Source organism: Photinus pyralis, unplaced genomic scaffold, assembly GCF_008802855.1.
Source record: "Photinus pyralis isolate 1611_PpyrPB1 unplaced genomic scaffold, Ppyr1.3 Ppyr1.4_LG9, whole genome shotgun sequence".
NCBI lineage: Eukaryota > Metazoa > Arthropoda > Insecta > Coleoptera > Lampyridae > Photinus > Photinus pyralis.
This window is the reverse complement of record NW_022170878.1, coordinates 5098987-5114746: the sequence shown is the minus strand read 5'-3', so window position 1 is coordinate 5114746 and position 15760 is coordinate 5098987. Positions and strand designations below refer to the sequence as shown.

The 15760-nt window shown below is 41.5% G+C and overlaps 1 protein-coding gene and 1 pseudogene across 1 annotated transcript; one reads left to right on the top strand and one right to left on the bottom strand.

Moving 5' to 3' along the window:
- Positions 1-804: 804 nt before the first annotated feature.
- Positions 805-4295, top strand: LOC116181517 (probable medium-chain specific acyl-CoA dehydrogenase, mitochondrial). Its single transcript, XM_031501908.1, has 8 exons — positions 805-939; positions 994-1087; positions 1140-1307; positions 1354-1454; positions 1509-1589; positions 1653-1783; positions 3453-3702; positions 3751-4295. Exons 1-8 carry the CDS (start codon positions 922-924, stop codon positions 4171-4173), a joined length of 1266 nt encoding a protein of 421 aa, XP_031357768.1. The 5' UTR covers positions 805-921; the 3' UTR covers positions 4174-4295.
- A 1970-nt stretch (positions 4296-6265) lies between these two features.
- On the bottom strand, positions 6266-12771 carry LOC116180730 (annotated as a pseudogene).
- Positions 12772-15760: the final 2989 nt, after the last annotated feature.

Here is a 15760-nt window from a genome sequence, read left to right as displayed (position 1 = left end):
TTACGAGCCTACAGTTGACAGTCGAAGACAATCACGGAATTAGGTGTCGTACTTCAAATGGTTACAGTTTTTACCACCCCCGTGACTGTTTCATTCACGGAGAAAATTGTTAGTATAAACAACAAGTCAGTACATACATCAAATGAATCGGTAATTTCCACATATTAAAATAAAATGAAAACTTATATGAATGTTACTTCAGGGACAAGACCAAGTAATCAACATCAATAAACATAAATTAAGCAAACATTACACCAAAAACGTAAACAATTACAAACAAAAGGATAACGGTATCACATATGTGATTCTGCATTGCGGTTAAACCAAGTAAATTTAAAAAACAAAGATTGAAACACACAAAAAATATAAAATGCGGAATACAAAACACAAAATACGATATAAAGAAATGCAAAAATTGCTACTTACCTGCTTTAAAAAAAACACAAAATAACAACAAACATTTGTGGAGCGACGCGTTCACGACCGCCATTCAAGCCAAGAAGAAGCGTAGAACCTGGGGGTTAAGTACACTACACAGTCTTCGAAATTTTTTATAATTCCAACTTTTAAACTTTTTCTTGCATCTCTTTACCAAACATGTATTTACAAAGTGTGGCCTCACCTCACTTCTTCCATGTATGGTAACGCGGCCGGATAAATTGGCCCTTCGAGCCGAATAACTATGGCATGAATTCTGTACGCCACTGGATGTTCGCCTTATTGGACTTCGAAATTATTTAATTTATTTATATTAGATACAGAGTAAACAAAGATTGGAATCCTGCATAGAGATTTGCAAGGTACATTCCCCCACTTATCCCCCCTCCCTTTTCTATCCAAAGTTCACAACTTATTTTTAAAAGTCTGTGCGCGGGTGCGCCGGCTTTTGTTTGATTAGTCTAGCAGTAGCAAAAACTGAACATGCAACAATTACAAAAGGTCTCCCATACCTAAATGAGAGAATTACACACTAAAAAATATGAATAATTTCAGATCATCCGCACGGTGCATCGACCCCTTTTACGGGCTTCCTCGACAGCTGCCAAGACCGAACCAAATGCGAGTTCTTCGTTAGGCTACAACTTCGGTAAGCACTTTGTTGCCCCATCGCAATAACCTTCAATAATAGAAAACGGAAGCTTTAAGCGACACTCAGACCGAGGTGCAGGAGTTAGCACGCAAATTTACACGGGAGGAGATCACTCCGATGGCGGCACACTACGACAAAACCGGCGAGTTTCCCTGGCCCATCTTCAAAAAGGCATGGTCCCTCGGGCTGGCGAACGGCCACATACCGGCCGACTGCGGTAAGCATACCTCCGCGATGCCTGACCGACTATACCCCCGTTTCAGGTGGTCTCGAACAGTCCGTATTCGACCTCTGCCTGGTGGCCGAGGAGATGGCGTTCGGATGTACGGGCATAGGAGTGGCGATCGGAGGCTCCGGACTGGCCGTAAGTGCGCGCGTACCGCGGTCCCTCAATTTTACATCTCGAAACTTGATTTAGCAAACGCCGATAGTGCTCGCCGCGAGTCCCGAGCAGAAGAAGAAGTACCTCGGGCGGCTGATCGAGGAGCCCTTAATCGCGGTAGGTAGGTCTAGATTTTCGTTCGGTCATCGCATGATTATGCGGGTGTTTTTCGCACTTTAGGCGTACTGTGTTACGGAACCGGGCGCCGGGTCGGACGTGAACGGGGTCAAGACCAAGGCGGAGAAGAAGGGAGACGAGTGGATTTTAAACGGGCAAAAAATGTGGATAACCGGTGGAGGGGTGGCTAATTGGTATGTATGGTGTATGAGCGGGGTCAAAGTCCTCATTATTTAAAGGACTGGCCTTTGTACTCCCAAAAATAGGTATGAGTTTGCATAATGTGCACTATTTTATACAGGGTGTTTATTAAAACGACTTAAGGTTTGATGCAGTTGGTCCAATAGGCATTAAAATTTATATTTCATAGTAACCTAGGGACTTTAATATTTCAAATAACAGTGAGACCTCTGGTGGCAGCACATCATACTAAATACAGTTGGGAACATATATATAAGAGAAGTATATATATGGTTGGGAAAAGACCGCCATTTTGATAGCGTTTCTTTATTTACAATGACCAAAAGTACGCCATATTGTTTACGGCTGTAAATCAAATGTGATTACGCTTTAAAGAGCAAGTTTAGTTTAAAACGTCAAATTATATGGAGGTATTTTGCCAAATTTTAAATGTGACCAGTGCAATTATGCAACCAAGAATAAGGATAATTAAAAAAATCGTCGTCTAACATATAACATTTCCAAAGTCGTTAATTGTGAACGGTGCAATTACACAACAAAAAATTGGAGCGGCTGTTTTAAAGCGTCATCGTCATAAGGGAATCTCGGCGAGTTGTCAAGACCAAAGCTTATTAATTTTAAATTGTCGCCAACTGGTAAGCACTCGCCGGCGAGCTGTTACCGTTTATCTCTTGCCTACATTTATTATTGGAGAAGCAAAAAATGACACTTAGAAACCTTGATCCCAGACTTCATATTGAAAACCCAAATTGAAACCTTGGCCTATTACTAGAAGAAGATCTTAAAAAAAACTTTTGGAAAGATTCTAGAAACCTCTGAAATTTACTTTAAAAACCACGCATGAATTTTGTGAAGGGAGTGTTATAACGGAAGCAGAAGCGGAAGACAAAATGACACTTTTAAGTGAAGCTATATCCAAATAGACATGATATACGGACTTTTGCATCGCAAAATTCCCTAAAAGATTACGCGCGATTCGTTTTACGGAACTTTTAGAAAAAAGCGCGACTCGTGGAAGAGACCGATAAACGGCTATCGTTCTCAAATGATGAAAGTACAGAGAAAAAAAAAAAAGAAATGCGTGTATTCCAAATATTTGGGCATTTAAAAGAAGAGTGTCTCTCTTGCGTTTGTAACACCTCGTGGGATACATAGATTCATCCGCATGTCGCGCTTAAATAAATTGTTACAACGAAAGTGTTAGGGTCCAAGGTGCAAAAATTTCGTTGCGCTATATTTGGAGTGGCAACCTACATTACAAAACCTAATTTGCTTATATGGGGAGCCAATAACATAAATAGAACGGCAAGTTCAAGACAATTAATTCGTACTGTCAAAACCCTACGTTTTAAGGTAATTTTGGACATACGTACCAAATTAGAACTAATAAATTGTGAGGAACCTGAAGCACGGGTATGTGCTGGATTCCAATTCGTCAACCATCGTTCTAGATTCGCTTTCGACAAGTAACCAAAATTGCATGCACTCGAAAGCGTCCCTACCTCTCCTTCGCAGCGGTTTTTAGAAATGGCAACACGGTCGAGCTCGCTTATCCCCAGACATACTTTTGTTCCAAGTATACTATGAAGCGGTATACATACAAACTTAATTTTCTCATATTCTAATTTCGAAATAATCTAATAGACGAGTTTTTTTTTGCAGGTACTTCGTATTGGCGCGCACAAATCCCGACCCGAAGGCGCCCGCGAGTCGCGCCTTCACCGCTTTCATCGTGGAGCGCGATTGGCCCGGAGTAACGGTCGGTCGAAAGGAAATTAACATGGGCCAGAGGGCGTCCGACACGCGCGGCATAACCTTCGAGGATGTCCGCGTTCCCAAGGAAAACGTGATTATGGGCGAAGGCGCCGGTTTCAAAATCGCCATGGGAGTGTTCGACAAAACGAGGCCTTTGGTAATATCCGCGTAGGCGATCGCTTGTGCATCACCGAGTATTTCGCAGGTGGCGTCCGGAGCGACTGGTCTCGCGAATCGCGCCCTGTACGAGGCGAGCAAGTACGCCACGGAACGGAGGACGTTCGGCGTGCCGATCGCCAGTCACCAAGCCATAGCGTTCATGCTAGCCGATATGGCGATCGGCGTGGAGACATCGCGCCTGCTGTGGATGAAATCGGCGTGGATCGTCGATCAAGGTCAACGAAACTCGTACGAGGCCTCCATCGCCAAGTGTTTTTCCGGCGACGTTGCGAATAAAAACGCGGCGGACGCGGTGCAGATCTTCGGCGGGAACGGCTTCAATACCGAATATCCCGTAGAGAAACTGATGCGAGACGCGAAGATTTATCAGATTTACGAGGGCACCTCACAAATTCAACGGCTGGTTATTTCGCGCCATCTTCTGGACTCGATTAAAAAGTCAAATTAACAACACCAGATAAGATTCCCTATTAATTTTGACTTCTGACCAACCAATGAATATGTTTATTTTTTTATCTAACGTAATATATAAGAGATATTTTATACACTCATTAAACTGCTGTTCATCCCTGTTCGTACAAAAGGTTGGCAGACATGGTAGTTTATTTCAGATTAAGCGGTAGGTAAAGTAATTGGCTACAGTACTTTTAAGTCCGCCATTTTGGAGCCCACTGACAGTCTGTGCACAAAAAAACTGTTAAATGTGTCAAGCCTTGGTGAGAGATGTAGATGCGGAAAGAAGGGGAGGAAAGCGAAATATAGAAACAAAGAGGAAGAATGAGTAGGGGGAAATAGGTAGTGCTATGATGGAAGAAGAGTGGGGTGTGGTAGTGATGAAGTGGAATGAGAGGGAGAGAGACGTATACAGAAGTTCCACCCTGTATATACAACGACGATGCACACATTTTTGAGAGCTGACAACCGCGCAAATTTTTTTAGAAGGGGAAAGCTGTCCGCGTCGTCTACTCTTTAGCACGAACGCTTCTTGCGTTACACCCATCTTGTTTGAAGCTGCTGTTAGAGCATCGTGTTGTTTACGTTATTGTTTCTTTGTGTTTTTAGTGCAGGTAGTAATCTTTGCATGTTATATGAAATAAGAAACTCGGACATGTTCTCAAAATTCATTTTTAATTTCTTTAAAAACGTACCGATTTTGATGAAATTTTTATCAGATCTTTTTGAGGCGATTTCGCGTCGGTTCTGAGAATTTGGTACCTGGGGAATTCTCCAGAGCGGCTGGGGAGCGTCGCCGTCGAGGTGCGCGGATAAAAATTCGCCACTCCCATACGGTTGGAGTTAGGACGTGGCCGTTCCGGCCCGGGGGGGTTCCGATAATTGGCGCGACTTTTGGTAAGGTTACGAAAATTTTAGAAAAAAATTCGTAACTCGAAAACGGCACCGGAGCTTTGGTTCGCGCTTTCTGAGAAGTCGGGCGAAGGGAAGGAGCGTCTTTTTGCCGCGGTACGATTAAATATTTAATGGTTTTATAATTCTCAATCTTTGTTTTTGAAATTGTCATGATTTAACCTCAATGCATCACGTGTAGGGAAAATGCCGTTAACGTTTATTGTTTTGCAATAATTTTGGCGTAAATGTTTGCTAAATTTGCGATTTATTACATTTATATTAGACGGCCACAGAGGGATGGAAAAAGTGTAACCACCTTAGTTAAGACACCTAATACCGGGACTGACCTTGACTCTTCAACTGCAGGCTTGAATTCCACTGGACTAAGGGCAAGTTACCTATCTCGGGGGCGACATCCTGTTCACAAAAACTCTCCGGTTTAGGTCTATGTGCGATATATAAGCTGCAATTCACTAATTTCCACATATTCTGTTGGTAACGTTGGAAGGCTATGTAATTTTCCATGTTGGTTATATTTCCGTGTTACTGCAGTGTGGAATTAGAGTGATGACGCGAGAGAAAGGAAGAATAAAGCAGAGGCGAGCGTTGGCAGGATAAGGACATGGATGTATATAGTGATAAAACGGAAGGAAAAAGAGGATAAAACTGATATAAAAGTTGTAACACTGTTGTAAAATGACAGCAATGGATTTTAAAGGTTATGGGTTAATGTACCTCCAGCGGTGTCTCTATATACGCCAACGCTACTTATCATTTGAACGCATTTGAACAGTATGAATTTAGAAATTTCATATCCCCTATTTAAGTGAGTATAATTAACCGTTGATAATTAAATGAGTTGCAGCGAACAGTATCCGATTAACTTGTGAGTGGTCTCAAAAGAAGCACTTTTAATTAATTTGAATGTTAAGACAAATTACAATGAAATAAAGAAGTTTTAATTTGTGAACGTTCTTATCCGAATACACTGTGGTGGAAGGGGAAACCGGCGTTCTGTCCATGAAATAACGCCATTGTTTAGTGGAGATCCTTTTGTCTTGGGTGTTTAACCGAAACGTAAGATCGTAAGATCTATTTTAAGAACAAGAAGGACGAAGAGGAAAGTTCCTATATAACAAAACACAGTTTATTTAAATACACTTTAAAATACGTTTAAAAATAAATGAGCTGCTCTAATTTGAGCGTTTAGCTTGATCGATGATATGTCGTGATATGACAATATGCTGGATTTGGGAGGTGCCCTCGTAAATCTGGTATATCTTCGCATCCCGCATCAATTTCTCGACGGGATACTCTGTATTGAAACCGTTCCCTCCAAATATCTGTACGGCATCGCTGGCATTCTTATTTGCAGTGTCACATGCGTAACATTTGGCAATGGCCGCTTCGTAGGAATTACGCTGACCCAGATCGGCAACCCATGCCGCTTTCTGCCATAAGAGTCGCGACGTTTCGACGCCGATAGCCATATCCGCCAACATAAACGCTATCGCTTGGTGGCTCGCGATTGGTACGCCGAATGTTTTGCGTTCCAGAGCGTACTTCGATGCCTCGTCCAGTGCACGGTGCGCCAATCCAGTGGCACCGGCTGCAATCTACAAATAACGTTGAGTTCTGCGCGTTTTATGCAAGGAAAGCGTGCTACCGGCGGACGCGTCTTGTCAAAAACGCGCATCGCAATTTTAAATCCTTCGCCCTCGCCCAACAGCACGTTCTCCTTCGGCACGCGAACATCTTCGAACGTTATCCCGCGCGTATCCGACGCCCTCTGTCCCATGTTTATCTCCTTACGACCCGGCGTGACACCGTCCCATTCGCGCTCGACTATGAACCCGGTAAACGCCCTGCAGGCGTCTTCGGGTCCGGGTGCGTACGTGCCAAGACGAAGTACCTGCGAACACCCCGGTTACAGTTGAGCCATCTTCGCGAGGCAGTTTTTACCAGTTGGCCACACCGGCGCCGGTAATCCACATCTTTTGACCGTTTAAAATCCATTCGTCGCCCGTTTTTACGGCTCTAGTCTCGAGACTGTTCACGTCAGATCCGGTGCCCGGTTCGGTGATTGCGTACGACTGGAAACGAAGACACATTGTAGATTGTAATATAAGGTAAACGTGACAACGTTGCACGGGTCTCGTACACCGGAACCGAAAAGACAGTCACGACGACGGAAGTCACGTGAATGTACGCGACAAGAGGTAGGTGCAAATTAACCAGTATATAACATGGTGACAGCGATAAAATTAAACTGAAATTGCCGCCCTGTTAGCGATTCGTGTAGAGAAGAAGAAGTGATTTAGATTTTAGTGCTGTGAAGTGCATAATCTCGCGGTTCGGCGATATATACCGACCGTTGTAGTTGTCAAATTGAGTAAGTGTCAACCGTTCAAAAAAAAAAAAAGGAAAACCCCCCTAACTTTATAATGGATGAGGGCCCTGAATTGGATTACAAAACTCAATTGCTTGAGCAGCAAAGACTAATCACGCAATTATTGCAATTGCAATTACGGAACAATAACGCGAGTGACGCGACCGCCAATATATCGCAACATTCGTCATTATCGGTGCCGGTACCGCCGCCATCTGAATTTACGTTTCAAGCTGAAGATTGGAGCGAATGGAAAACGCGAATTTTACGATTCAAACGTATTGCATTGGCGAACTATAGTAGTGAACAGCAAGTGGACTACCTTGTGGGATATGTGGGTGGTAAAGCTGAGAACATTTTGAAATCTTTTCATTTGAGCAACGAGGAACTCAAAGATTTTGAAATTGTCTTTAGCAAATTCGACAATTATTTCGTGTTAAAGAAAAACTTAGTGTACGAACGTGTACGGTTTTTACAACGCGCGCAGAATAACAAAGAATCATGTGATATTTTCATCACAGATTTGACCAATTTAGCACAAACCTGTGAATGGGGTACAATGGAAGCTGAGATGATAAAGCTTCGCATAATTGCTGGACTAGCTGATAACCGACTGTCAGTTCAATTACAAGCCAAGCCGGACGATTCTTTGGAAGAAATCATCAGGAAAATAAGGTTAGCCGAATCATTGAAAAAACAACAGACCGTCATACGAGCAAGTGGCCCAAACCCCGAGACTAGTACATCCGAGCAAATTGATGCAGAGGTAAACTACGTCCACAGGGGTACTAAACCGAAAAATACTCAGCAGAAATACAACAGTAATGCTACAAGAAACTTAGGTAGTGGGAAAACGTTTCAGAAAAACAGAGACAACCCACAACCACAAGAGGAGAAGGAGTGCCGAAAATGTGGATTAAGCCCCCGGCACGCATTTACAGATTGCCCTGCGAGAAACGACTTCTGCAGATCATGTAACAGGAATGGCCATTGGGCAGCAAAATGTCCGTCCCGCAATATGCAGCATCAAACCAACTCAAAAAGTAGATACGAAGCTAAAAAGGTTGCCGCAGTAGAGGTAAAGAACAACTCTGGGGTAAGTGAAGGCGATTTATTCTTTTTGGGATCGATACAAACTCAATGCTGTGAACCCTGGCAAGCTATAGTTAATGTCAGTGGAGTGCCTATAAATTTTAAAATTGATACGGGAGCAGATGTTACAGTATTAAAAGCGGAGTTATTGCCCAAATTTAAACATACACAATTAGACTCTCCCCAGAGACCCTTGTTGTCCGCTTCGGGTGACAAAATTAATGTCAAAGGTACATTTGAAGTAAATATGTTCTATAAAGACAGAATCCACAGCACTGAGGTTTATGTTGTTGAGAACCTACACGCTAACTTGTTAAGTCGCGATGCCATAGAAGCATTGGGGATGCTATCATGGGCAAGCTCGATAACCATTCAAGATAATTTCCCTCAACTGTTCCAAGGAATAGGTGACCTTGGAAAACAGTATACAATTGAGTTGAAACAGGATTCTAAACCATTTTCAATCGCTACCCCGCGAAGAGTAGCGATCCATTTACGCGACGCGGTCAAAGAGAATTTGGAAGCGTTAGAAAAACAGAATATCATCTTTAAGGTCTCTCAACCCACCCGGTGGTGTGCGCCTATGGTGGCCGTTCCGAAAAAGGACGGTAAAGTTCGTATATGTGTGGACTATTCCATGCTAAATAAATGTGTTCTTACGGAAAAGCTCGTTTTACCTGATATAAGTGAAGCATTAGCACAAATAGGTCCCAATGCAAATTTTTTCTCAAAAATAGACGCCACTGCAGGATTTTATCATGTTTCGTTAGATCCACAATCTCAACTCCTAACAACTTTTATAAGCCCCTTCGGTCGTTGGGCGTTCAAAAAGTTACCCATGGGTATCACGTCCGCCCCAGAGAGGTTTCAAAGAGAGATGTGGGAAGCCCTAGAAGGTCTCGACGGTATAATCAACGTAGCCGACGATACGCTTGTATTCGGCAGTACGCGAGAAGAACATGATCGTAGACTTCAACTCGTATTGCAACGGTGTTCGGAGAAAGGTATAAAACTCAACAAGGACAAATGTATTTTCGGAGTTAAGTCACTTACCTTTCTTGGTTTTATAATATCAAACAAGGGTGTAGGAATAGATCCTCAAAAGGTCAAGGCTATTTTAAAAATGCCCGCTCCTCGGGATGTTAGTGGAGTTCGTCAACTCATCGGGTGCTTGCAAGTGCACACCAAATTTTTACCCGGGTTAGCGGATATGGCAAGACCAATACTCCAACTCTTGAGTACAAAAAATGAGTTTGTGTGGGAAAGCGCCCAACAAACCGCATTTGATCAAATCAAACGGGCTCTGACAAACGCTCCGATACTAGCGCACTTCGCGCCGGGACGTCCGACGCGGGTAGCGGCTGATGCAAGTTCCTATGGCTTAGGCGCTACATTAGAGCAGCAACATACAGATGGCACGTGGAGAACAGTCTACTACGCTTCGCGAACGATGTCGGAGACTGAAAAACGCTATGTTCAATTAGAACGTGAGGCTTTAGCTTCCACGTGGGCATGCGAGAAGTTCAGTCAGTTCTTGATAGGTACAGAATTTATATTGCTAACCGATCACAAACCATTGGTTGTTCTTCTTGGAAGTAAGCCTATATCTGATCTGTCCGCTAGAATCCAGCGTTTCAGGATGCGATTATTGCAATTCAAATATACCATACAATATATTCCGGGAAAACAAATGATTACTCCCGATTTGTTGTCTAGGGCACCAATTGCATCATCTGACCCTGAAAAAGACGCATTACTAATCGATGCTGTGGAAGATTTCTATGAGCACATCTGCACTTCAATTCCTATATCGGACACAAACCTACAGAAAATTAGGTCAGCACAGGTTTCGGATCCCCAAACTCTGAGGTTACGACACTACATAGAAAATGAGTGGCCAAGTAATAAACTTCTTCCCCTTGAGGACAGAATTTTCTTCCAATACCGAGGAGATATGTCACTGTTGGACGAAATTGTCTGTTTGGGAACTCGAATATATGTACCGCCAAAGTTGCGACCAGATATGCTGAACAGAATACACGAGGGACACCTTGGAATCATAAAATGTCGTGCACGAGCCAAGGAAACAATCTGGTGGCCCGGTATTGCTAAACACATCGATGATAAGGTAACTGGTTGCGAGAAGTGTATCGAACACAGAATAACACCAACAGAGCCGCTTATGGCCTCAGAAGTGCCCGAATACCCCTGGCAAATCATAGCTTTGGATTTGTTCGAGGCAAACAAGAAACATTATCTGGTTGTAGTAGATTACTTCTCCAGATACATAGAGGTAGCAAGTTTACAAACATCTACTGCCTCAGAAGTCATTGCAAAGCTTAGTACTTTCTTAGCAAGGTGGGGAATACCAGAAAAGATTCGTTCAGACAACGGACCTTGTTTTAACAACCAACTTTTTAAGAATTTCTCCCAAAGGTTCGGATTTAAGCATGTTAAAGTAGCCCCTTGTATCCCCAATCCAACGGTCAAGCAGAATCGGCCGTTAAAATTGCGAAGAAAATTATTTTAAAATCAAATGACCCAAATTTAGGATTGTTAAGCTACAGGACTACCAAACTTCAGTGTGGATTTTCCCCTTCAGAGCTAATAATGGGCAGAACACCCCGTACTACCTTACCAACAAATAAAATGAATCTAATTCCTAAATGGGACTATTTACCGGATTATATTAGGCGTAGAAAAATTGAGATTCAGGTATACACTGATAATTTTAACGAACACCACAGAACCAAAGTAGTTCAAAATTTAAATGTTAACGATAGAGTTTGGATTACAAACTTAAAGAAATACGGTGTGGTGGTCAATGAAGGACCTGAACCAAGATCATACGTTGTAATAACTGATAACAAGCACTATCGACGAAATAGATCTCACCTAATAAAGGCAAATGATACAGCAAATGATACATTAAACCGCTACCCTTACGAATTGTTTGAATGGCCGGAAGAATTGGAAGACCGGACGTCAACGCAGGAAGATCTAAAACGGGGAGGAAGAGCGGAAGAGAGAAGTCTGACGGAAGAGACTGAACAGCGTCCACTGGTAGGAAATGATTATGTCCAGTCAAACGAAGACAATGGTGTAACTCGAGGTGTTATTCCAGCAGAGCAACAGTTTTACACAACCAGATCGGGTCGCGTGGTAAGGCCACCGAGGTCTCGTTGTGAGTGTGGAAACCTTGCTTGTAGTCATTAGTGCCATAAACCCGTAGTTATAAAGACAAGCCTATAGTATTAAGTTGACAATTCTAAATCAGTTGTTTAAGTGAAACCGAACGTGCCTGATAAACTATTCTAAAGACTTTGAACTTTAAGACATAAAAAGGGGGGATGTAATATAAGGTAAACGTGACAACGTTGCACGGGTCTCGTACACCGGAACCGGAAAGACAGTCACGACGACGGAAGTCACGTGGATGTACGCGACAAGAGGTAGGTGCAAATTAACCAGTATATAACATAGATGAGTGTTATTGGTTGGTAAGTGCCCCCGAGCCACTTTTTGTATTATTTCCTTACAGCACGCGTAGCAGGTGAATTATGAAGACCAAAAGGCATCCAAGCACAAATGCATTTCTATCAAGATATTTTTTAGATAGGAAGATACGTCCTGCAGTGAAAATTTGGGAAATGCAGAGGAATTGAATATACAGGGTGGTGTCGAGATTATATCACCTTCTACTAATCTGCAAAAAGCTTACCACCACTAAAGGTTCCTCAGTCAATCGTCCCAAATACTTCCGCTTCTGCTCCTCAGTGCCCGTCAGCAGTACCGGCTGTTGCTGCAATTCCACAAGACGTTACGTCCCCAGTTTGTCCCAACCTTACCCCATGATTCGACGAGTCAATCAGAACACCGACACCGGTGCACGCATAGCAAATCTCCTCGACGATGGCCGATACCGCCGTACTGTGTCGGTATGTGAAAGTTGGACAGACCAAGGGACCATGCTTTTTTAACAAGAGGCCACGGATACTCGCCCGTTTTGTCGTAGTGACTTGCAACCGGTAGCACGTCCTCCCTTGCGAATTTACGTGCCAACGCTTGCACCTCGCGTTGTGTGTCATCCAAAGCTGTGGTCTATTTCAAGATTACAAGAAGAGATCAATACTATCTTACCAAAATTGTTCCCCCCGGATAAGTCCGGATTCTGTCGAGCAACTGTGGAGGATGCGCTTCTACGCAGAGCGCGTGCATTTAGGGAGAGAATCTGCAATTTTTATTGTTACACTAATTTTCAATTTTTTCAAGCTGGCCATTTCAAATTGCTGTCTGCCCCGTCTCTGTACAATAACATTAAATCAATTTATGAATAAATTCGATGGTCTAGGAGCGGTCTGTACCGGGCCGAGCAAAGTTCACTTTATTGTGTGTAGATAATGAAGTTGGCATTTTAAAACGTTGATTGCCACTACATGCTATCAATATTCTGGTAAATATTTATCCACTGATAACAAAATTGAAATAAATAAAAACAATGAGTCAATAACTTTCGCAAAGATCGCCGTTTTTATTAGGTTAGTAGCAGAGCTGGGCAGTATTCGATTTTGTAAATACTTTTTAGTATTCAAATCCTTTAAAGTATTCAAATATACTTTGTAATTAAATACTTTTATGGAAGCAGTATTTGTTTTTGTAACTCAAATACTTTCACAAATATTTAGTATTCGAATACTTCGCAAAGTATTTGAATACTTTGAGAAGTATTCGAATACTTCGCATAGTATTTGAATAAGTACTTAACCTTCCTTTTTTTACCAAAAATCGACTGCACCAAAATTTCTCGGGAAAACACTTTTTCTTATTAATTTTGGTCCAAAACAATTCGATTAGATTTTTCAATCAAAAGTTATAGGCTAGAAACCAATTTCGAAAGAAAATTCAAAGGACTGTAACTTTGGAAATAGTAGCCCAATCTTGGAACTGTTTGGAATTATGGATTCCACAGGCCACATTCTATAAGAAAATGTTTTTTCCCGGTCGATCTGAGACATTTTTTTTTCGGGCCTCAAAAAAAGGCAGTGTATAACCTTCCTTTTTTACCAAAAATCGACTACACCAAAATTTCTCGGGAAAACACTTTCTCTTATTAATTTTGGTGCGTAGAATCCAAAACAATTCGTACTTTTTCGATCAGACTTCTCAATCAAAAGTTATAGACTAGAAACCAATTTCGAAAAAAAATTCAAAGGCTGTAACTTTTGAACTAGTAGCCCAATCTTGGAACTGTTTGAAATTATGGATTCTACAGGCCACATTCTATAAGAAAATTTTTTTCCGGGTCGATCTGAGACAATTTTTTTCGGGGCTCAAAAAAAGGCAGTGTATAACCTTCCTTTTTTACCAAAAATCGACTACACCAAAATTTCTCGGGAAAACACTTTTTCCTATTAATTTTGGTGCGTAGAATCCAAAACAATTCGTACTTTTTCGATCAGACTTCTCAATCAAAAGTTATAGACTAGAAACCAATTTCGAAAAAAAATTCAAAGGGCTGTAACTTTTGAACTAGTAGCCCAATCTTGGAACTGTTTGAAATTATGGATTCTACAGGCCACATTCTATAAGAAAATTTTTTTTCCGGGTCGATCTGAGACAATTTTTTTTTCGGGGCTCAAAAAAAAGGCAGTGTATAACCTTCCTTTTTTACCAAAAATCGACTACACCAAAATTTCTCGGGAAAACACTTTTTCTTATTAATTTTGGTGCGTAGAATCCAAAACAATTCGTACTTTTTCGATCAGACTTCTCAATCAAAAGTTATAGACTAGAAACCAATTTCGAAAAAAAATTCAAAGGGCTGTAACTTTTGAATTAGTAGCCCAATCTTGGAACTGTTTGAAATTATGGATTCTACAGGCCACATTCTATAAGAAAATTTTTTTCCGGGTCGATCTGAGACAATTTTTTTTTCGGGCCTCAAAAAAAGGCAGTGTATAACCTTCCTTTTTTACCAAAAATCGACTACACCAAAATTTCTCGGGAAAACACTTTTTCTTATTAATTTTGGTGCGTAGAATCCAAAACAATTCGTACTTTTTCGATTAGACTTCTCAATCAAAAGTTATAGACTAGAAACCAATTTCGAAAAAAAATTCAAAGGGCTGTAACTTTTGAACTAGTAGCCCAATCTTGGAACTGTTTGAAATTATGGATTTTACAGGCCACATTCTATAAGAAAATGTTTTTTCCCGGTCGATCTGAGACAATTTTTTTTTCGGGCCTCAAAAAAAGGCGGTGTATAACCTTCCTTTTTACCAAAAATCGACTACACCAAAATTTCTCGGGAAAACACTTTTTCTTATTAATTTTGGTGCGTAGAACCCAAAACAATTCGTACGTTTTCGATTAGACCTCTCAATAAAAAGTTATGGACAAAAAACAAATTTCGAAAAAAAATTCAAAGGGCTGTAACTTTTGAACTAGTAGCCCAATCTTAGACCTGTTTGAAATTATGGATTCTACAGACCACATTCTATAAGAAATTTTTTTTCCGGGTCGATCTGAGACAATTTTTTTTGCGGGCCTCAAAAAAGGCAGTGTATGACCTTCCTTTTTTACCAAAAATCGACTGCACCAAAATTTCTCGGGAAAACACTTTTTCTTATTAATTTTGGTGCGTAGAATCCAAAACAATTCGTACGTTTTCGGTTAGACCTCTCAATAAAAAGTTACAGACTTAGAAACCAATTTCGAAAGAAAAATTCAAAGGGCTGTAACTTTTGAACTAGTAGCCCAATCTTGGAACTGTTTGAAATTATGGATTCTACAGCCCACATTCTATAAGAAAACCCAATCTTAGACCTGTTTGAAATTATGGATTCTACAGGCCAAATTCTATAAGAATCGATCTCGGATCTCGGAAAAGGCAGTACTTTTAAGTTATTCAAATATTTGAGAACAATTTAGAAATGTTTAGGGAAAGTTTCCATTGTCACAAAATCAAATATAAAAATCCGATACATCTGAATACCGAACTCGTATTCTGCCCAGCTCTGGTTAGAAGTATTATTTAAAAGGGGTGTGTTTTTGACCGTTTGTAAACGTCGGTTGTGGCCGTAGAGGTAGAGGGACGAATCTAGAGGCGATTCCTAGCTATTCCGAGGGAGCCGAAGCGGTGCAAAAAATGCGAGCTGTTTTTGTTACCAGCCAGGCGAGCAGTCGACTATGCCGAGCTCGCCTTGGG